At 38.7% G+C, this 20,608-nt stretch overlaps 1 protein-coding gene across 4 annotated transcripts in view; it reads left to right on the top strand.

Moving 5' to 3' along the window:
* The window catches only part of MAP4K3 (mitogen-activated protein kinase kinase kinase kinase 3), a 76,022-nt gene that overhangs the window by 5,544 nt on the left and 49,870 nt on the right, over positions 1–20,608 (top strand). For all 4 annotated transcript variants that reach the window (XM_027709807.1, XM_039381476.1, XM_039381475.1 and 1 more), the window contains exons 2-9: positions 3,377–3,434; positions 6,234–6,324; positions 9,192–9,256; positions 11,460–11,515; positions 14,818–14,865; positions 16,999–17,041; positions 17,695–17,767; positions 20,087–20,218. In XM_027709807.1, coding sequence (XP_027565608.1) covers positions 3,377–3,434; positions 6,234–6,324; positions 9,192–9,256; positions 11,460–11,515; positions 14,818–14,865; positions 16,999–17,041; positions 17,695–17,767; positions 20,087–20,218 — 566 coding nt within the window. The remainder of the gene's footprint in view (positions 1–3,376; positions 3,435–6,233; positions 6,325–9,191; positions 9,257–11,459; positions 11,516–14,817; positions 14,866–16,998; positions 17,042–17,694; positions 17,768–20,086; positions 20,219–20,608) is intronic.

Raw genomic sequence — 20,608 nt, 5'->3', positions numbered from 1 at the left:
GCACACATTGTATATAAACGGTCTAGACATTTAATAAAGTACCTGCATGTAGATGCAGGCATTGTGGGCTAATCTTTGCCTCTAGAAAGCCTGGGTAATGCATTCCCATTGAGATAGTGAAATATGCATTTGAAGGAAGTGGTTGAAGGATCCTGGTCCTGGAAACAGGGATAGATGCTGTAAACCTCAATATCACAAAGGCTGGGAGTTAGAGTACTTACAGTGCAAGTGGAAGCAAAAAATGAATATAGGTTTTCTTACGTGAGCCTCTTCAAAATTTTGATTGCGTTTTTAGGCTCAAAAGTACTTGTTTGAAATTGTTCTTTACCCACCTACTACTTATTCATTCTCCAGTCTCAAACCCCATAAACAATTGGTGTGATTTTTCCTATATAAAAACCCAAGGCGGTGTCTTCCACATCCTGAGGTGCTGTGTGGTATGTATGCAAGCACCCCCAAATTCAGAGTTGGAGCCAGCTCCAACAGGTGTTGAAAACCCTATGTACTTCAGTCATTCTCAGTCACTCATAAGTGTGAACTCAGATGAGTAATTGTTTCACAGCTGATGATTTCAAAGGTATTTGAGATCTAGTAAAACCTGTCACAGGCACCTCATTCTCATTCTTAGCCTTTGCAAGGAACCCTTGTGTGCCTACAATTAGCATAATATTTTTATATACTCAGATTAACAAAGGCCATTCATATTCCTACTGTTGACAACACCTTCAGTGCTGATAACCCAAATGGAACAGGACGCAAAGTTATAACTTAATCGGATTCTTGACTTGGAGTCCTGTCTTCTTAATCTACGCCCTGAAGCAGTGGGTAGCCTAGTGTTGGTGACCTGCATTAAATCAGGTTTTGTTCCTCCTTTTTGGCTTTCATAAGCTCAAGCAGATACTGATCCAGAGAATCACCAGCTGGCCAAAGAGTCCCGCTGCTGCTGGTGCTGAAGAAAGGAAGAAATGCCTAATCTGAAGGTGAAAAGACACAACAATTTTTCTTCCCTGACAACAGTTTGAAGAGTTTTTGAAAACATGACGTTGAAGATGAACTCCCTTTGCAATGAGAGGGTGCTGAATCAGCCCTGAGGTGTTGGGGAGTGCAGATTTGACAAGGCTGCCAGATGCTTGGACTGTTTCTTTGGTTGGCATTCTACATGTCCTGCTTCTGATGTATCTATAGATTTGCCTGTCTACTAGTGATAGTTTCTTTTGAGCACCACCGCCACGTAAGACTTGGGATGAGTATCTTACATGCTTTAATCAAATTTAGATTGAAATTGTCACTAGCTCATACTCACCTTCTATCTTGCTTTTTTGTCACAGAACGTAGTGACCTATGGAGCCATAGTCACAGAAACAAATTACTGACAGTTGGACACAGTATTGTTAAAAATAAATAAAAACAAAAAAATGTCCCTGAGGCCTGTGAAATTTTTCCGTCTTGACTTGCGTGTTGCAGCTGTGCTCAGGATGTGTAAGTTCAGGATCTCTCCATTTGTATCTGCTACAGTTGTATCTCATTGATTATCTTGTTAGTACAAATTGCCCTGAAGCAAGTCTGTAAGTATTAACAAGACTCCCCGAGGATCACAGGTCTTTGTTAAAGTTTCAGTAGTTTTTCTTGTTTATCTTGGAGGTTAAAAAATTCTGATGTTTGTTTGATTCATGAACATTTTGCCTGTGTGTTTGTTTCATGCTATGTGTTCAGAAAAGAAATGAGGAGTAAAAATCCTAGCTCATGCTTCAATGGTGCCACTTCCTCATGTGTTGCCTTGATTCTCTGGTACAGAAGGAACTCCTTTTCTTAATGTCTTTTTTCCACCAATGATTAATGGAGACATTGCTGCCATCGGTGGGGTGGGCAAATTATGACTTGCAGGGAAGGCTGCTAGACAAAATTTATTTTTTAACTGGTTTTTCCACTGTCAATCAGGTTGGGACTACTCTTTGGCTTTTACAGTATTCTCATTGGTCTCAGAATCTATCACTAACCCTCAGCCTGCAAATTATTGGAAATGCTGGTGCTTCCCAGTATTGCAGCAAAGCATTGCTGCACCAAAGAATAGCGAGAGGTTTGGGATCAGCTGTGCTAGGAATGAGCTGAGTAGATCTCTAAACACAGGAATACTCACTGCATTTATTTGGTTACTTTTTACAGTCTTAGGAGTATTTTTCCCTCTATTTGTGGTTCCACAACAACGTCTCAAGCTGCCATGTAAAGAATCAGTACCTTAAAGGTGTTTGGTGAGTCTCATGGCCAGTCAGCAAAGGGTGTGAGTTCTTGAGTTCCTACAATGACTTAAATGAAACCATTAGCAGCTTAAAAGCTACATCTGTAAGTTCTGTAATTCTGGCCTTTGGAAAAGCAGGCCTGGTGTCCCCCCTCTGTGCCCTGTGTAAGGGCTAGAGGGGGCATGACATTCTGCAGTGGTGGTCCAGTGCAGTGCAGCTACAGGTAACAAACCTCCCTTGGGGAGAGAAGAGGCTGTAACTGGGCATCCTTCAGGAGCTGCTGCTTGAGTGCTGGGAAGCAGCTTTGCTGCCTGCTCCTCATGGCTGGGTGCAGGGGCACAGAAGTATCTGAAAGCACTGGGCAAATGGCTTCTCAGTTTTCAATTAGAAGTCAAATGCAACAGTTGTAGAAGAGAAATCATAATTATAATAATTTACGTTGCTTCTTAATGGCTTTTTAAAAATATAACTTCCTTGGTTGCTCAGTAGAAAGGAGGCCTTAGCAGGACAGAGCCCTGTACAAAATGCAGTGAAGATCCTGAGTCATTGCTGCTGCAGTTGGCCTCAGAGCTGCTTTGTATCCAAGGGGAACGCTTCGAGGGGAATACTTCCTAACTCCTTAGTTGCTGGGTTGCCTTTTTGCACCCTTGCATCAAGGGGAAGATGCTGTTACTGGAAGAGAGTAAGGACCAAGGGGCATGTAGTGAAATCCTCAGGAAGTGTTACACTGCTCTGGTGGGAGTCTTGGAAGAGGTCACATACTGCAGGGCACAGCCCTTGGTGCCCCTTGGGCCTCAATTGCCTGCTATGAGACCCGTGAGTGTTAGACCTGCTTTCCAGTCAGTCTCTCAGTGGTTGGTTTGTTTACAGATTTTAATACGGAAGCACAGCATGGTCAAGGACTTGCATAACTTAGGAGTGTTGTGTGGCTTTGTAATTTCCTGAGCAGACTAAAGCTTCAGCTCTCAGTACAAATTAGCTGTCTAGTGTTCCCCAACAAGTGGTTTTTCTTTGTTCAACCCTTGTGTTTCTCAGCTGCTCTTTGACTACATGTTGTCAGAGAACGTCAAGTTGAGAATGCAGAGCTGGTTGCTGTGTTCTGCTCTCTAAATATCCTTTTTTTTTGTTTGTTTTTATAGGCTCGAAATGTCAACACGGGTGAGCTAGCAGCAATTAAAGTAATAAAACTAGAACCAGGTAAGTGTCTCTTAGTTGTAATACACCACAAAAACTAAATATTTTTGTGCTTAAGATAACAATCATACAAAATCAATGTAGTCCACTTATTGAAAGAAGGGATAATTGTTGCATTTTGCTGTAGGAATACACTGTTCTAAAAAAATAGCAATCATGACAAGCAAGATGTGAGAGGAAAAATGTAATGGAAGAACAGTGAAATGAAAGCTGATTGAAATTTCAGTGAGAGTTGTGGGTTTTTCTGTCTTAAATAATAAGTTTTTAATCCATGTGATACAAAAACCTCTAGAACAAAAGAAACGTGGAAGACAGCGAGGCAGAAAAGAACTCATCAGGAAAAAGAGTAGAGGAAGAAAAATAAAAAGAAGTATCTGGGAGTTGAGTACATTTCCGGAAATTTGGAGACTATGATTAGGACTTCACTGTCTGCTAGATTTATGCTTTAACTCTGCTTCTGTTGTGATTTCACAAAGTACATGTGCCCTACCGATCAGTTCTCAGCCTGGAAGTGCTGTTCTGTTAATAACAGGCTTGTTGAACAGGACAGTAATCTGGGGAGTAAAATATCCAGACTTTTTGTTCAACTTCTAACTTTCAGTGTTCCATTTCCAGATTTAATATTGTGTGTGTGTGTGTGGTATTTTAATTACATGTTTTGATCCTTAAGGTGTATGTAGGCAAGAAGGGAAAGAAGGTACAGTTTTTTTCCCTTTTCTTAAAATTCTGGAATTGATTAGAAGTTTTTGCAGTGCATGCACATTTACGAATGCAGTACGGACAGTATGTTTGTTACTAGGTGGTTCAAAAAGTGTATATTCATCACACCTCTATTACTCAAACTGAAAAGTGTGGTCTCAGATGCTCTTGTCTAGGTCTCTGTTTTTTTGTGTCAGTTCCCATTTGCTGGAGTCCTTGGCTTTGCATGACATGGGTTATCAGTCCACTAAGCCGAGCATGAGAATCATACTGTGTGCATTCCCTCAGCTGTGGGCAGAGCCCAGGGATGTGCTGCAGCGGGGTAATTTGCCCTCATGCTGTGGTGAGGGGGTGAACAACTGGCTCCTTGCAGTTAAATATTTTTGGCAGCCTTTGGACACCCGAGTGGTGCACAGAGAACGTGCTGTAGCTGCCCTCTGTTTGCTCACTAAGCTTGGTTTCTCTCTGTAGTTGTCACTGTCAGTTGTGATGGAGGCTTGACTGAGAACTTCAGACAGGCAGTGACCACATTCTAGAGCCATGGCACTGGCTTTCTTTGGAAGTTTTGCAGACTGGGGGAGAGTGTGAAGGCTTTATGCTGCTTTCATTTTGAATGCAGTGAAAACACTGGTCAAATACTGAGGGAATCATGTCCTTTCACAGGGATACCTGTCTGTATGTGAAAATAATTTCTCTGTTCTTTAGTGTCTGTGTGTTTAAAAGTCTAGCCAGGATGTAGCAAACCGTCAGCAATACACATAGATGTTAACTTTCAGCTTATGATTTGAAATTTGCTATCAGTTAAATAAAATACACAGGAACATCACCTTTGTGGTTATAAATAACCCAGTTGATAGGTCATGAGTATGTTAATTTACTGGGAGAAACTTAAAACATATTTTCTTAGGTCATAGATTGGCCAAGTTCTGTTGGAATTTATTGTTTTTCTTTTGAAATTTATTAACAGTCATATTTGAGAATTGATTTTTGGACTGTGACGTTACATAGGAGCTTAGTGTCTATATTCAGGTTTTTAGACAATCACTTTGGTTTCCAGTTTAAGTTATGCTCAGGTGCACTACAGCAGAGTGCTAAAAGGAGACGACTTTGAATGTTCCTGTGTTATCAACTTGTTTAGGTGTCTCAAGTTATTCATGGAGTTAAATGGTTATTTTAGGCCTTCAGGCTTGTTCCACCGATAAAGGCCTTGAGGCTGGTAGAAATGAATTGGATTTTGTCTACTATATATGTCTAACTAAAGAAACTTCAGAAGAACTTATTTCAAAATAACATACCAGACTAGCTCTAATTTGCCCTTATGGCTAAAGAAATTTCAGAGGAGTCCCAGTGTAAGAGACTGAACTACAAAGAACACATGACACGCATTTATTTTAAAAAATTAGAAATTAAGAAGGCTGTCAAATATCTGTTACCATCATTCTCTTACTTTTGATGGTTTTCTTGCCTTCTTTAAGTTGCATATGAAATAACACTACCAAAATAAAATCGTCTCAGTTGTGGTTTCAGTTTCATGCATGATTTTCTCAATGTACACATCCAGAAAGAAACTTTTATAGAAAGACCAGGACAGCCATGGTACCGAATAGTGAGACAGGTAAATGCTGCACCTATGTCAGTGTTTTATCTGGGCGTAAGTTATGCGCAGGCCATAAATTTACGTTCTTGCTGAGTCTGCTGAAAAGTTGCAGCAGCAGCCTACTAGAGTCTGGGTTTTTTTGCTCCGGAAGATGAGCTAATGGGTATTGGGCATATGGCCAAAAATAGCAAAGTTTTGTTGTGTTTTTAATAACCCAGGCTATTGGCAGGGCATATGCAGATGCACACAGAGGGGTCTCAGGGAGAATAAGGACTTTAGAAAGAGCTATGGCCAATATTATAACAGGTGTCAGCAGACATGAGTTCCATCTGTCCCAGGAGAATATAGTTACTTATTGCTAGTAAATACTGATTTACAGCTAATTTATAGATCTGTGAAAATTGCAGATAGTCTTAATTACTCAGAATGTTTGTTTTATAAGCATGTGCTGAAAGTTGAGTTAAGATGTGAGTATAACCGAGGCCAATCGTCCTTCTGCTTTTCAGGAGAAGATTTTGCTGTTGTGCAGCAGGAAATCATTATGATGAAAGACTGTAAACATCCGAACATTGTTGCTTATTTTGGCAGCTATCTCAGGTACAGTTTGTTTCTTTTGCTCACTTAAAAATGTGTGCCTCTCTCCTTGTAAAGGACAGGTCTAAAAGGTGACTTAGGCAAAACACAGTTTACCAAATAAGTATTATACAATTTTATATATATATATTTTTTCATTTACCTTAAAATCTGTTCTGTTTATTACAGTGTATGTCTATAAATAATTTTTCTCTTAGCAAAATCATTCAGTGATCACAGTCGTGTTTCCTTGCAAATGAGTTGACACCTATAATATGTAAGTGGAAAATTAAGGAGAAGTATGGCGAGTATGAAGAGTCTGTGTATATAATATCTTTTAAATCTTTTTCAGTAGAATGTCTTGTTTGTCTAACACATGAACTTATGACCAGAATGTGATGGTTCCATTTATGTTTGTTTCTGGAGGTGAAATTATTTGCATTGTAGAAACATTGACAGATGTATCCAGTTGTCTTACAACTGCTTCTTTTAACTGGTCACAGTAGGAACAGATTGCTTATTATAGCTAATGAAAAGCTGTTTCTGATGGTTTTCTAAAATTTCATGTGAAAATAGATTGTGAAAAAATGTTATTATTGCATTCAACTTTCTTTACCGTTTTTATATTGAAATGGTGCCTCTTCTCCTGGAGCTGTATTCAGGGTGAGGGTGTTTTGTCCTTAAAAAAAAAAGTTTCCCTCTTTTCTCAGAGTACCAAAATACACCTTTGTAGAATTAAGTTTTGGTAAATATCCTGTGTGTTTTGTCACTCTCTTATTCTCTTGCTTGGTTCCCTCCTCTTTATTGGTAGAGTGCTTCTCTTTTGTCTGGGCAATTGCATCACTGTCTTAGAGACCTTCTTGTGTCTGACCTTTTGTTTTCCAAGCATATTTCAATGCTAAGAACAATAGAAGAGTACTATCATCCTTTACTTGCCACTTGCCAGCATATTGTTCCCCATGGATTTCTTCTGTTTATGTCAGGATTTTTCAGACAGTCGGATTTCTGTGTTCCTGTTAGCCTGGGTGTGAAGTTGCAGACACTAAACGGTACTGTGGTCCTGTCTGTTTTGTTTGCTGCTCTTGCCATATGCTCTGCAGAAATAGACAACTGTGTACAGTGTTAATGTTGGATGTTACATGATCTTCACCTGTCCCAGAGTGCTTAGGCACAGTAATAAAGGGCTAGATAGTGAATTAGAGATGAAGTCGTCTCTTCTGATCCTCTTACGTTCTTTTTTTTCTTTTCTGTAGGGCTTTTGCACACTGGGAAGTTAATGCCCAGTAAGCAAAAGTGTGAATTTACCGCACTTATCTGCTTCATGTCTCTTACTTTGTGGGTGCTCTGCTGCTGTCCCAAGGCTGCTGAGATTGTTCTGGCTTCTTCCCACATCCACACTGCTGCTGCTGTTGGCATCAAACAGGATGCAGCCACACATGGGAAAGAGTGGCTTTCATGAACTCAGTGCCCCCAAAAGTATCCCTGTTTGAGTCCTGCATCATTGTGGGAAGCAAATGAGGGACTTGGAGGTGTATGTCTTTTCAGTGCTTCTTTCCCACTCATGTTCCCCTGCTAATTCTGTTTTCTTTCACAGGTAGTCACGTTGCTTCTGTGTCTTTCATCAGTTATTTCAGTGGAAAGCCTTAATATTATTTCAAGCAATGCTTTAATTAACCCCTAGAAATGTATGCAGTTAACAGCCAGGGAACTCTATTGCTTAAAACTTCTGTAATGTTTGCATAGTACCTTTCTCACCCATAGAGGAAGCAGATGGGGTGTAGCTTTGAGGGCTGTGTAGACTATAGATGTGAATGGGGAGAATATCCAAGAAAGACAGTTCTTCCTTGGAACAGCAGCTATTCTAGCTGTTACCTGCTGGTGAGAAATTCTTAAAATTTGCAGCTCAGGAGATAAGCTCAGCACTTTACATCATTGCTTTGCAAAACACTTCCACAAATGTCTCAGCTGTTCTAACAGAACCTTATGAATGCAGGAAACCCAAGACCAGGGTTTATAAGGAAGCTGCAAAACAACCATCAGCCGTTCCTTTGATTGTCCTGTTTTACAGACTGCTCTAAGGTGGTTGTATGTGATTTTTTTTTTCCCCCTCTGAGTATTTTGATGGCCAGGAATGACTAGCCAAGTCCCAGATTTTCTGCTTTCCAAAATGCCGTTTTGTGACCACACATCTTACCAGTGAAAATTACTACGTGAAAATAGAATTACTGGCCATAAGAGAAGAGACCTCTGAATTTTTCACCCTGCAGTCTGTTCTTGGAAAGCACCTTTTGTGGAGGTATAGTGACTCAAACTGAATTGACTCCCTTAGTAAGGGAAGAACAACTAAATAACTTTGCTCTGACCCACAGGTATTTTTGAAGGAAAAGATTTCATCTGAGCAGGCACTTATCCACAGCATGGACTCCATTCTGCCTAGCATTGACTAAAGCACTATTTTCACTTAATTTGTTGTGGAAGAAGTTGAGAGATACCCCTAGGGCGTTTTGTTTTGCATTTGTTTCTTGTTTGTTTGTGTTAACTCCTATGCTCTGAAAAAAGTGGAAAGTGAAAATGAGGAAGAAATAAGAACCTGCATCTGTTTCCTTTCTACTCTCAAAAAAAAGTATTTCAACAAAAAATTAGTGTGAATGTTTCACTAATACTGTTTTTATTACTTCATTAAAGTAGAATATTTTTGAATATTTTATTAGTTTCTGTTTGTACAGTGAAGTATCACATAAAGATTAAATCATACTCATTATTTGACTTGTACTTTTCATAATACAGGGCTTGTTACGTTGTGCTTTACAATGTTATAGTCCTCTGACTTTTCCTTTACAGGTGCTGTTCTCAGATCTGACAGCTAATGAATGGTTTTATTCACTTTTTAGACGAGACAAGCTATGGATTTGCATGGAGTTTTGTGGAGGTGGCTCTCTACAGGATATTTATCATGGTATGTCAAGACTAATTCCTTAAATAAGTAAATCTTACTTTCAAAATTTGAAGTGATTACAGTGTTTTGGAATTAGAGAGGAGGAATACTAAAATTAGTATCCATAATAATTCATTGAAGGTCAGTTTTAGCTTATGTTTTTGCTTAATTGGTTAGGCTTGGTTTTCGTAAACAAAATTACAGCTATGGTGGGTTTTTTCTAGCAGCGGAAGCTATTTTCGTCCTTCAGTAGCTCATATACCCATCACTACTTTTTAAAGACTGTAAAATTAGACAATACTACGTTGTAAAAATAAAAAAATACTGCTGTCTTACTTCATAGCCATTTTGTTTCTGAGCTTTTGAACTTTGTTTTAGTATAGTCTATACCACTGCCTACAGAAACCTAGGTAAGTGGATTGATTACCATGGATGCTCATGTCCTTTGTAAACAGTGATCATCTCTATGTTTGTACAGCAGTAGTTCCACCAGGGTCTTTTTTATTACCCTTTTTTTTTATGCTGGCTTTGTGACACGTGAAAAGGAAAGGTGGCCTATATATTTGCTTTGGGCTTGGCTGCAGTGAGTGGTCAAAGAAACAAGGGCTGTGTGTGAATGTATTTGATAATGGAGAGATTAGTAAATTGATCACTAGTTTTCAGGAGACCATCAGTTTTGAGGGATTTTATTGCCCTGGAATTAAGACTTGCATGGGAAAGAAGTGTGCTGTGGCTTTGTGGTTCCCAAGTGATGTTTTTCAGAGAGGAATTGTGAAGATTTTACATGTGAGAATCTTCTCTTGTGCTCAAAGAGGTCTTTACATATAACTTGGGTGCAACTAAAACAAGCACCAATTCACAAGTTCACACCATGCTCATGGCATAGTCATTTGAATGTGACCTTGTTGAGCCTTTACATCTTTGCTAATTTTGGGAAAATGTCATGTTTAATAGACTTTGTTATGTGGAACACCTGTAGAGTAGGAAATGAGCTCATGCCACATAAATGCCTGAACAGATGCCATACAGGAGTGGTTTCCCTTGCAGCTGATTTCCGGCTTCTCTGCTGATGGTTAGAATGGAAGGTTCTTTTCTGATCTTTATTATGTTCTAAAGACTCTTATTCCAAATGAACTATAGGCCTCTGTAATCTTATGTCATTTAAGGTAATCAGAATTTAATTTCTCAGAATAAACATAGATACCTAGATATATGTACACTGGGTGCCAATATATATAGTTTTGTGTGGATTTGGAGCTTTTCATTCAGGAAAGGGAAGTTAGATTTAGACTTGTTTTGAAGATATGTGTTGCATGATACTAATGTTATGGTTTTGTAGAAGCTTAGCAGTTAGATTCTTCAATCTAGATTCATTCTTAACTCCTTACTCCTTCAGCATCCTTTGAGAAACTCCATCCAACTTCTCTGTTTTCTCTGCAAAACATGAGAAGCTTACAGTGGGGGGACTGTATTTCCTGGTCTTAAACCCCTTTAATTTCAGGATCAAAGTCCAGTGACTAGGGGCAAATAACAGACCGTTACTTGCTTGCTGTTCGCTGTTTGGTTTGCGTATTTATTGAGAATTTGTTTTCCTTTAAGAGACTTGAATGAAGTTGGACCCTGGAGGGAGAGGAAGACCCCTCCTTCCCTTGGGAAACTGCTGAAAAACTGCTCACAGGGAGAGTTTGAGAAGGTGCTTGGTGTGGCAGGCCCAGGAGCAACAGTGCTGATAGCTCATTTCAGAAAAGGGTTGAGAAGCTGGAGAGAGCAGGTTGTGTGGCAGTGAGGAGGATGGAAGGAGAGAGCAGGTCACAAATGTACAGAGAACTGCTCAGGGCTCAAAGGGAACTGAACAAAGTTTGCCGCAGATCTGAGTCACTGAGTTGGAAGTCCAGCCTTCCACAGAAGGACACAATGGGTTTGTGCAGGGAAAAGAGTTGTGCTTAAATCATTGCTTCTGTTTCTTTTTCCTTGTAATTATGATGAGATTTATATATGGAAGGAATTAGTACTTTCCATTCCAATGGGAGTGGACGTTTTTGAGTTTAAAAAGTGTTTAGTGGTCTTTGGGATGGTTGGTCTGGAGTAAAAACTAAGCACATTTACTTAGAGGTTTACAGTGTAAGATCCTATCAATGTGAATGGAAGTAATTGAGGTATGAATTGGGAATGGGCAGTATCTTACCTAATTTTGAGATTTATTTTTTTTTCCCTTTCATTTCAGTGACTGGACCACTGTCAGAACAGCAAATTGCCTATGTTAGCAGAGAAACACTACAGGTAGTGTGTTCTTGTTTTTGATTTTTAATGTAAAAGTATTAAGGGTTAAAAGTAAAAGCTACAGATAACATGTGATGCCATGGAAATAAGGTAATTGGATGACATAGCATTTTTCTCAGACTTTTGAGGAGGTCCCATATTATAGCTTATAACCTCAAATTACCTGGATCATTTGAAGAAAACTCTTGTCATCATTTTGCTATTTATTTTATGTTTGTTTTAAAAAGCAGAGAAGCAGCATATTTTCTTAATTCCTATTTGCAATATAAATTAGTTATTGTAGGTTTGGAGGAAAATTTAAGCACTCAGTTTGCATATCTAATAGTTAATCTGTGCTAATAAGAAAAAATTGCCTACGTACTTGAGATGTTCAGGTTAAGGTCACTATCCTCTCCCTGTGGATTTGCTAGCTTTCGTTTTTCTTTCTTAAATTACAGGTTCAGTACACCTGTAAAACTTAATCAGGAAGTGCTTTTTTGATGGGTGTCTTGCTTCCATGTGAGAGAGTAGTTCTTCTAGTGAACGCAACCTGTTGAATGCCATCAGTTGAGAGCTGCTGCCTTTCTCAAACACTCTTTCACGATAGCTCTGCTCCTGGGCTATCTCCCTTGGTTGCCACTTACCATCTCCCTATCCTGTGCTAGAGATTGCTGACTTCTGACTTACGGGACATGTCTTTTTTTCTCTTACAGTGAAGGCTTATGTGGCATCTGGGAGTGTGAAGGTTTTTGAACCTTTAAACCCTTTGTTCTTATAGAGTTGTAGAATGGTTTGGGTTGGAAGGGACCTTTGAAGATCCCTCTGCAATGAGCAGGGACATCTTCAACTAGATCAGATTGCTCAGAGCCCTGTCCAGCCTTATCTTGGATGTTTCCAGGGATGGGGCATCTACCCCCTCTCTGTGCAACCTGTTCCAATGGTTCTCCATCCTCATTATAAAAGAATTCTTCCTTATATTTAGTCTGAATCTACCCACTTTTAGTTCAAAACCATTACTGTCTGTCTTATTCCAGGAGGCCCTACTAAAAAGTTGGTCCCCATCTTTCTTAAAGAGCCCATTAGGAAATGAAAGACCACAATAAGGTCTCTCTGGAGCCTTCTCTTCTCCAGACTGATTAACCCCAAGTCTTTCAGCCTTTCCTCACAGGACAGGTGCTCCAGCCCTCTGATCATTTTTGTGGCCCTCCTCTGGACTCTCTCTCACAGGTCCGTGTCTTTCCCATGGTGAGGACTCCAGAGCTGGATGCAGCATTCCAGATGGGGTCTTACCAGAGCAGAGTAGAGGGGGAGAATATTAAACAGTCTAGTAAGGACTCCCGAGGGACACCACTTGTCACTCATCTCCATCTGGACTTCATGGTGTTGACTACTACTCTGGATACAATCATCTAGGCAATTTCTTATCCACCAGATAGTCCATCAATCAAATCTGTAATCTTCTCAGCATATGGAGGAGTGTTTCGGTAGTCTAGAATGGAATTTATGAAAGCATTTATTGTGGGGGAAGATATCTTGATCAATATGGATAAATCGTCTGTGAGAAAGAAACTTGCTGTTTTGTATGTATTTAAGTGTTATTTCTGGACCCATTTTTGTATATTTTAATTTGTCTGTAAATACATGCTTCTAGTACTCTGACCAAATATAATGTATATAGTTTCTGATATCTTGTATTTTATAATGCAACATCACTTTTCCTATAAAATAAAAGTAATTTGTCCAACATTAATTTTGCCACCACTTTCTATGAATCCAGAGTTTCACTTGGATGCCTAAAGTTACCATACAGTCTTCACATTTAGAAGCCAATTGAATCCTCCATTTTCAAAAAACACTCACTATCAATTTTGGTTGGAATCAGTGAGATCGGTTTTGAAAATACAGGTCTTTTAAATATGACCTTTAAAGTACCTGTGTCCAGGCATTCAGGTTTGAAAACAGTGACCTCAAATTCTTTCAAGGCAGTAGTAAAAGTGTGTGAGTTTGATGGACTTCCAGTAGCCTCCAGAGATTTAAGGAGTGTACGTGGGACTCTTCTAGCTAATGCCAGTTGTTACAATGGTCTGGTAGATGATTTGATGAATTACACTTTGTGCAAAAAGCAAATCAAGTGCAATTTTTGGGTCTGTGTGCATGCTTGCAGTGAGGACTCCTAAAAACCATTGAACCAACTGGGTATTGCTAGTCATGTCCCCCAGAGAAACAGGTTAAAGCATCTGTGAGTGGAGCTTTTTGCTTTTTTAGTTTAAGGAATTGAATTTCATAACTGATTAGCACATCAGCTACATTGCATAATGAACTGCCAAAAATTTCTCCAAAACTGTATCTTCGGGGGTACTGTTGTCTGTCTGTACAATGTTGTTCACTTGAAATCTCCAGAACCAAGTCACGTGTTTCCTCATTTTTCCTGTTGTTATATTTTGACCATCTGTGGAAATGCTAATAATTGAAAACAATCCTAATTTATTTTTGCAGTCAACTCCATGGTGTCTTGCATGAACTGGCAAAAAAAAATTTCTGTCTTGACAGAGATCTCTTGTGAACGTAGAACCTTATGGAGGTTCATGGTCACAGAGCGAGGAAGATGTTTATGTGTTGATTTACCCCTGGAAGAGAATTTTAGAGATAAGCCTGGAGTGTCAAAAGTGACATGGTCTATGATTTGTCGTGCAGGGATTCGGTTTTATAGTATTTTTCCAAAATTTAAACTTAGTTTCTAACTTGTGTTGAGTCTTAAAATGTTTTGGTAGTCATGAGACCCAGAAAGACAGCCTAATGCTTCTGCGGAAATCCATGAAATAGAGTTGAACTCCAGTATTAGACCCAAAGCACTGCCTGCTGGCATGTTTCTAGGCTTGATTGAAGTGTGTAATGGTATAGGAGAGAACCTCAGTAATCCTGTGATCTGACTGCTGAATAGAAGACTGTTAGGCAGTTTAACAGTAATTGGCTTGGTCTGAAAAGGTGACAGTTACCATGTCCAGAGGAAAACTTGGTTGGGGAATACTCTTCTTCCAACAGATGCGGTGACTGGTTATTACTTCCAACTATCCTGCATTTTAGATACTAGATAAATATCTAATATTTAAATATCTTTCTTTAAAGATTCTTTAAAGAATATGCTACTACATATTTTGGATTTGCAAATTTGCAGCAGGATACATTGAAATATAAAAATGTTCTTCAGTCAGTGAGTCATTTAGATGATTGAATTGGATCCTAAATATATCTGGTAATTAAGTGAGAGGTGTATATAAAATGAAAAATGTTGGACTAAAGTATTATCTAAATATTTTATGCAGGGACTGTATTACCTTCACAGTAAAGGAAAAATGCACAGAGATATAAAGGTAAGTAAAAACTGAAAGGAATTTTTGTGCTTTTAAATAGGCTACGTCACCTCCAGTGGTCTTTACTGTTATGTATCAATTTTGTGTGTACTTTTGAACATGTAGGGCTTTTTCCCAAGGGAGGGGGGGGAAAAAAACTTTCTTTAAAATACATGCATGGAAACAGTTTGTTCTTTTCATTGGAGCCACACTTACTGTTTATTTAGACCAGTGCTGTAAAATTTAGACATCAGCTGGTGTGCAGAGCAGTATGTTCAGGTGGCTGTAAGGGTGTGCTCTGTGCAAAAGAAAGGTTTGCGCTTTCCCGTAGCTTTTCCAAGAAGCTCAACATACCCTTATTTTTGAACCAGCTTCTGAGCAGAGCTGTTGTTTTGGCTTCTTGCTTCTTTTCTTGGTGAGCAGATTGCAGGGCAGTGGCTACTGTTACGCCTGGTTCTTGGAGGCTGCTCCTGTCCCCTCCCTCGCATGCTAAAAATAGAGAAGGTGCTGCAAATCAGGCTATTAGCACTGACTTATTTAAATCTTCACCTCAGCAAAGCTATATCAAAAGCAGCTTGTTCAGACTTTTACACTCTGTTATAGTTTCCTTCTGGTGCTTCCTGTTGACTTTTTGTTCCAGGAGTTTTACTGCCTAGTCTTTCCAAACTCTTCCTTGCTCAGACTGCAGCTTAAACCTGGCAAGCTTCCTCCTGGAAATCTGACATTAAATTATCATATTCCTTTGTGTTGTTTCATGCTGTTGGTTTTGTTGGTTTTGGTTTGTTTTTTTTCCAGACTAGGAATGCAATGTATATAGCAGCTTCAACTGAGATTGCTGTCATGCAGCCTGATTCCAAATTGTTCTCATTGGCTGCAGAAGAGTATTTGGGGTTTGAGCAATCATAAAAATAATTTCTGAATGAAAGATTACTTTGAACACCAAAATTAAATATTTTCCATTATACTTTATAGAATGCAAAATTATGCTTGTAAGTATACAGTGCACAGATACTTTTCTAAGCAGAACTGTGCTGATAATAAATGCTTAGAGTGCTTAGGTTGAGAGTTATTTCTTTTAAAAAAAGCTGTTCTTGTGAGCATGGAAAAGTACTGTCTTCATCTGCAGATCGCCTGACTGCTGAATTGTGTTTGCTTCCCTCAGTAGCTAAGTTACATATTTAGAGTACCTGTTCTGTTGGTCTCGAAAGGTTAACAAGGTCAAGAGCATGTAAACTGGGCTGTCACACTGTTTACCGAGCTCCATCTAATAAGGCTCATTAACTGTACTTGTGCAACATGTGCCAAGTTAGTTGCATTTCACTGCAGGCCTGACTTTTCCTTCTCTGTGAAAAGCCATAATCTGTAAAAACATATTTTTGGAGGTTCATCTCTGCTGCCTTTCCATCTAGTTGATGGGCAGTGCTGACATTTGGAGCTGTGTTTAGCCAGCTCTAGCCTTCACTCAACTCAACCTGTACCTGGTTTCAGTCTTCAAATCGTGTTTGTTCTTGGTCCTTTTATCTTGTAATTTTATGGTACAAACCTCCACTTTGGGATAATTTTGGTTATTGAGCTGAAGTGAGTGGTACATACAGCCACACAAAAATGAACTCTTCAAATCTAGCACTAAACAGAATCTCTGTTTCATAAGGATGGAAAGCACTTAAGGATTGCTAAGCACTTGAATATCGAGGCAGGTCCTTAAGGCTATAATTATAAGCATAGCTCTCAAACAAGACAAAACCAGCTCCTACTTATGAAAAGAAAATCAAATTGTTTCCGCTTTGACCTTTAGAGTTCCCATTTCCTTTCAGTCACTGTAAATAGAAAAAAGTAAGAATTAATCAGCATAGGCAAATCATCGTACTGTGTCTTTTGAGAGAGCTTTTGTGTGCAATACAAAACTCTGTAGTACTATAGGCTAAATGAAAAAGTAATGAAAAGCCCTGTATATCCAAGGGGTATTTTTTATATAACAGAATGGTAACTTGCTAATTTCACAAACATTTCCTTGGTAAGACTGCAGACTTACTGAACACAGTCCTTGCTTTGTCTTTGGCCCTAGTTTGCCTTAAGATCTCACATAATTTTTTGTAATATGGTATTGGAGTAATCCACATGTTTTAATTTAAGTATACTTACTTCTTTTTAAAGGGAGCAAACATTCTTTTAACGGATAACGGACATGTAAAATTAGGTGAGTAAATACAACTTAGTGCTATTAATATTTTTATGTGCTCTGGGAAGCAGTATGCTCTATTTTGTTTAATGAAGTGATGGTTCATGTAAGGAATTAGTGAATATCAGAATTCTTTTTGTCTTGCTGATAATATCTAACTATACCATCCAATTAGCATCTGAAGATTAATGTGATTTGTTTTGGAACAGTGAGGTAAAAAAGACCTTCTGATACTGTAAGGGGGAGATAAAATTCAAATCACAGGGGTTTATGAGGTTTTAATAAAATGTCCCATTTAAGAGTGCTTAAATATGAAGTGTACCTTGAAAGGTTATCTGAAAGAATCTCTTGGATAACAAAAAAAAAATATATATTTTATCATATTAAAAAACTTCCTGTAACTGTTAGATCTTTTGTGTTAGCCTGTTCTTCCGTGTGTGGATGAGGGACATGTTTGTGTGCACGTTTGGCAAGTGACTGGGGGGAGCTGACTGATGGTATCTGAGATATACCAAGTTTCCATTATTTGCTTTTGTTATTTATTTTTTGTTAAATATTTCCAGTATACTTAATAACCTCTTACCGTGGAGAAGCCAAACTTGTGTTCATTATCAGTTAATTATATCGAATCAGTTGTTAATTGTCATTTTGTTTTTGCCTTTTTTTAATAGCTGATTTTGGAGTATCTGCACAGATAACGGCTACAATTGCCAAAAGGAAATCATTCATTGGCACCCCGTATTGGTAACTGTGTTTTACTTGGCCATTAATATAACAGTAACAAATATAATAGTGTTGAAAAGCATGGGTAGACTGATCACTAAAGGTTGTGTCAGACTTTCTGTGTTACTTATGCCAAATCCTGAATTAGCCGAGTATCAGAGAAAATGCTTTAATGCTCTGAAAAACTAAAAGGCTGTGTACTGCCCTCATCACTGACCAATTTATCTTAATTTAGTAAAACTTAAAAACTATCCACAATTTTGTTTTTAACCTTGATCTTAAATGTTTTTTTCCTGATTTTCCATTTTGATGTTTTATGTTTCTTTCCCTCCAGCCTAGATACAGCTTTTCTGCAACTTTTCGTTGATAATGAGCTTCATTTGTTTGTCTGCACAAATCCACAGATTCTTTTACCACTTTTGAACTGTTCCTCTGAGCCATTTTTCCCCTTATTTGCTTAAACTGATTGAATTCTGTGATACATTTCTGTTTATCTGTACTGCATCTTTATTCTTCCCACATTAAACTAGTTTGTATCATTTATCTTACCTGAAGTTTAGCCTTTCATTTTATCCCCTTCACGCTGGAAGCGGTTGTTCCCTTTCACATTGAAGTAAATGAGACACATTCTTCACTCTAAAGCAGCACTTTTGTTGTACATTTCCCAGACAGACATTAAAAATTCTGTAGTCTGACAGCATAGTAGCTACAAGACAAAAATGTACATAATGAAAAACTGCTACATTCAAGTATTGACTTGAAATAATCAAGCATAGTATTTCTAGCATTCTTCTGCAATGTAAGTCACGCCAAGGCTTCACTTCCCTTTCAGAATGACACAAACACCCATCAGTCATGATTGTGTGATTTGGTTTGTGACTCTTTCCCAAGATATCTGGATGAGAGACTGTAACTTTCAAATTGTGCCAGGCTTCTCAAACAACCTTAAATAATAACTTTGAAAGCATTACATGGGTTAAATGCTGATGAAAAGCATCCGTTGTTTTGCCAAATCTCAGAGATTTGAGAGCAGAAGCAAAGCAAAATTTTTGAGATTGTGGAGAAGAAAATTTAGCTGCAGACAGAATATTGTGAAGGTTTTAGTGATCGTTAGAGGTATCAGGACACGTGAACTGCTGTGCACAGTCTTTAGTGCTAGTAACCGTCCTATTTGCCATGTTTAACCCATGTTCCCCCTCTACCTTGGTAACTCTCTCCTTTTTGATTTAGAGTGATTGGTATCTTTAATGCCCTCTGGAAGAAATTTATCTAAATACAGTTTAGCTATGCAAAGTTGAAATAAGTTCTACCACCAAACCTGCTGATGTTTTCAGATCTACAGATAAGGATCACAGAAATGCAGAATATGCTGAGTTGGAAGGGACCCACAAAGATGCACAGGGCATCCCCAAGAGTCACACCGTGTGCCTGAGAGCATTGTCAAACACTTCTTGAACTCTCAGGCTTGGTGCTGTGGCCACAGGATGCCTGTACTTGAATAATGCATCATTTGAGATGCTGCTTGCTGATTTACTGGAGCACTTGCTAAGCGACATTCACCTGTCATACATGTATTGAGTTATGTCTCCAGATCTACTGCTATTTTTCAGGTGATCTAGACTGATAAAGTTCAAAGGTAAAAAAATACTAACATGTTAGCCAGCTGATAGAACTACGTAGGACAATCGAATTCGTAATTCACATTGGCCGTTCAAAACATGTGACAATGCCTAGTGAATCATTTCCTTTAGGTATCCCTATTTATGTGCTGGTTATGTTTGTTAATTTTTGCCACCTCAGAATGTGAAACCACTTTGTTAACTTAAATGAGGTGACCTGACATGAGTGAGACAGACTTTACAAGCAAGGAGTGCTCTGTACAGAGGTGACAGTGAGTCTTCAGGTCTCATGCATTCGGGATACAGGAAAGCTGACATTTTATTACTTTTTCTTTTGTTAGAATTCTTCTCTTCGAAGCCAGTTGATCACTTTCTGGGGCCATGTGTGAATTTGGATATTATTTTGATATTATTGTAGTTGTATTGTACTTTAGACTCTTTGGTTGTTGAGTAATGTTTTGTTGTGTGCCTGCAAAAAAGTCCTGAGACAGATTGATTTCATCCACTTACTCCTAAATGACCATTTTAGAAACTGCCTATTAGTTACTTGAAGATGATTGAGGAAAACTTCACGTATACATTACGTTTTTACACACACACTTAAGTGTATCTGTATATATGAACTCATGTATATGCTGTGAACTTACGGATTGAGAGCTTTAGGGAAGAGAGTACTACTCTGTACAGAAGCATGTTTTATCGTTTATCTTTTATCGTTTAGGATGGCACCAGAAGTTGCTGCAGTAGAAAGAAAAGGTGGCTATAACCAACTCTGTGATCTGTGGGCAGTTGGAATAACTGCTATAGAGCTTGCTGAACTTCAACCTCCAATGTTTGACCTACATCCAATGAGGTTAGTAAGGGGTTATATCTTGGTGAGTAAATACAGCTTGTTAAATAATCTACTTGGTGAGGGGGTTTGTGGTGTTTGGGTGTGCTGCAAGGGCCTTGAGCTGTAAGTGTTCTGAATGAACAGGATAGAGATTCTAACAACTCTTTTTGGTGCATAAATGTGTAATGTTGTCCTGGTTGCATCTCTTAAACTGATGGGACTTCTTACTGCCAACTAAATAACATATTTAATAATTCATCTCATCATCATCACCATCATGGCCAGGCTTCGCGAATGAAGATTTAGGAAGGCTCTATCCACGTTTGTTACAGGCACGCTGGTGGCTTATGAGGCCAATACGAGATAGACATAGCCAATTGCAAAAGGCAGCAGAAAGACTCCTTGGATGGT

This window comes from Pipra filicauda, unplaced genomic scaffold (genome assembly GCF_003945595.2).
Source record: "Pipra filicauda isolate LSUMZ 115617 unplaced genomic scaffold, ASM394559v2 scaffold109_size3271384_pilon, whole genome shotgun sequence".
NCBI lineage: Eukaryota > Metazoa > Chordata > Aves > Passeriformes > Pipridae > Pipra > Pipra filicauda.
Note: the sequence above shows the minus strand (reverse complement) of the source record. Positions and strands in the feature narration are given on the sequence as shown.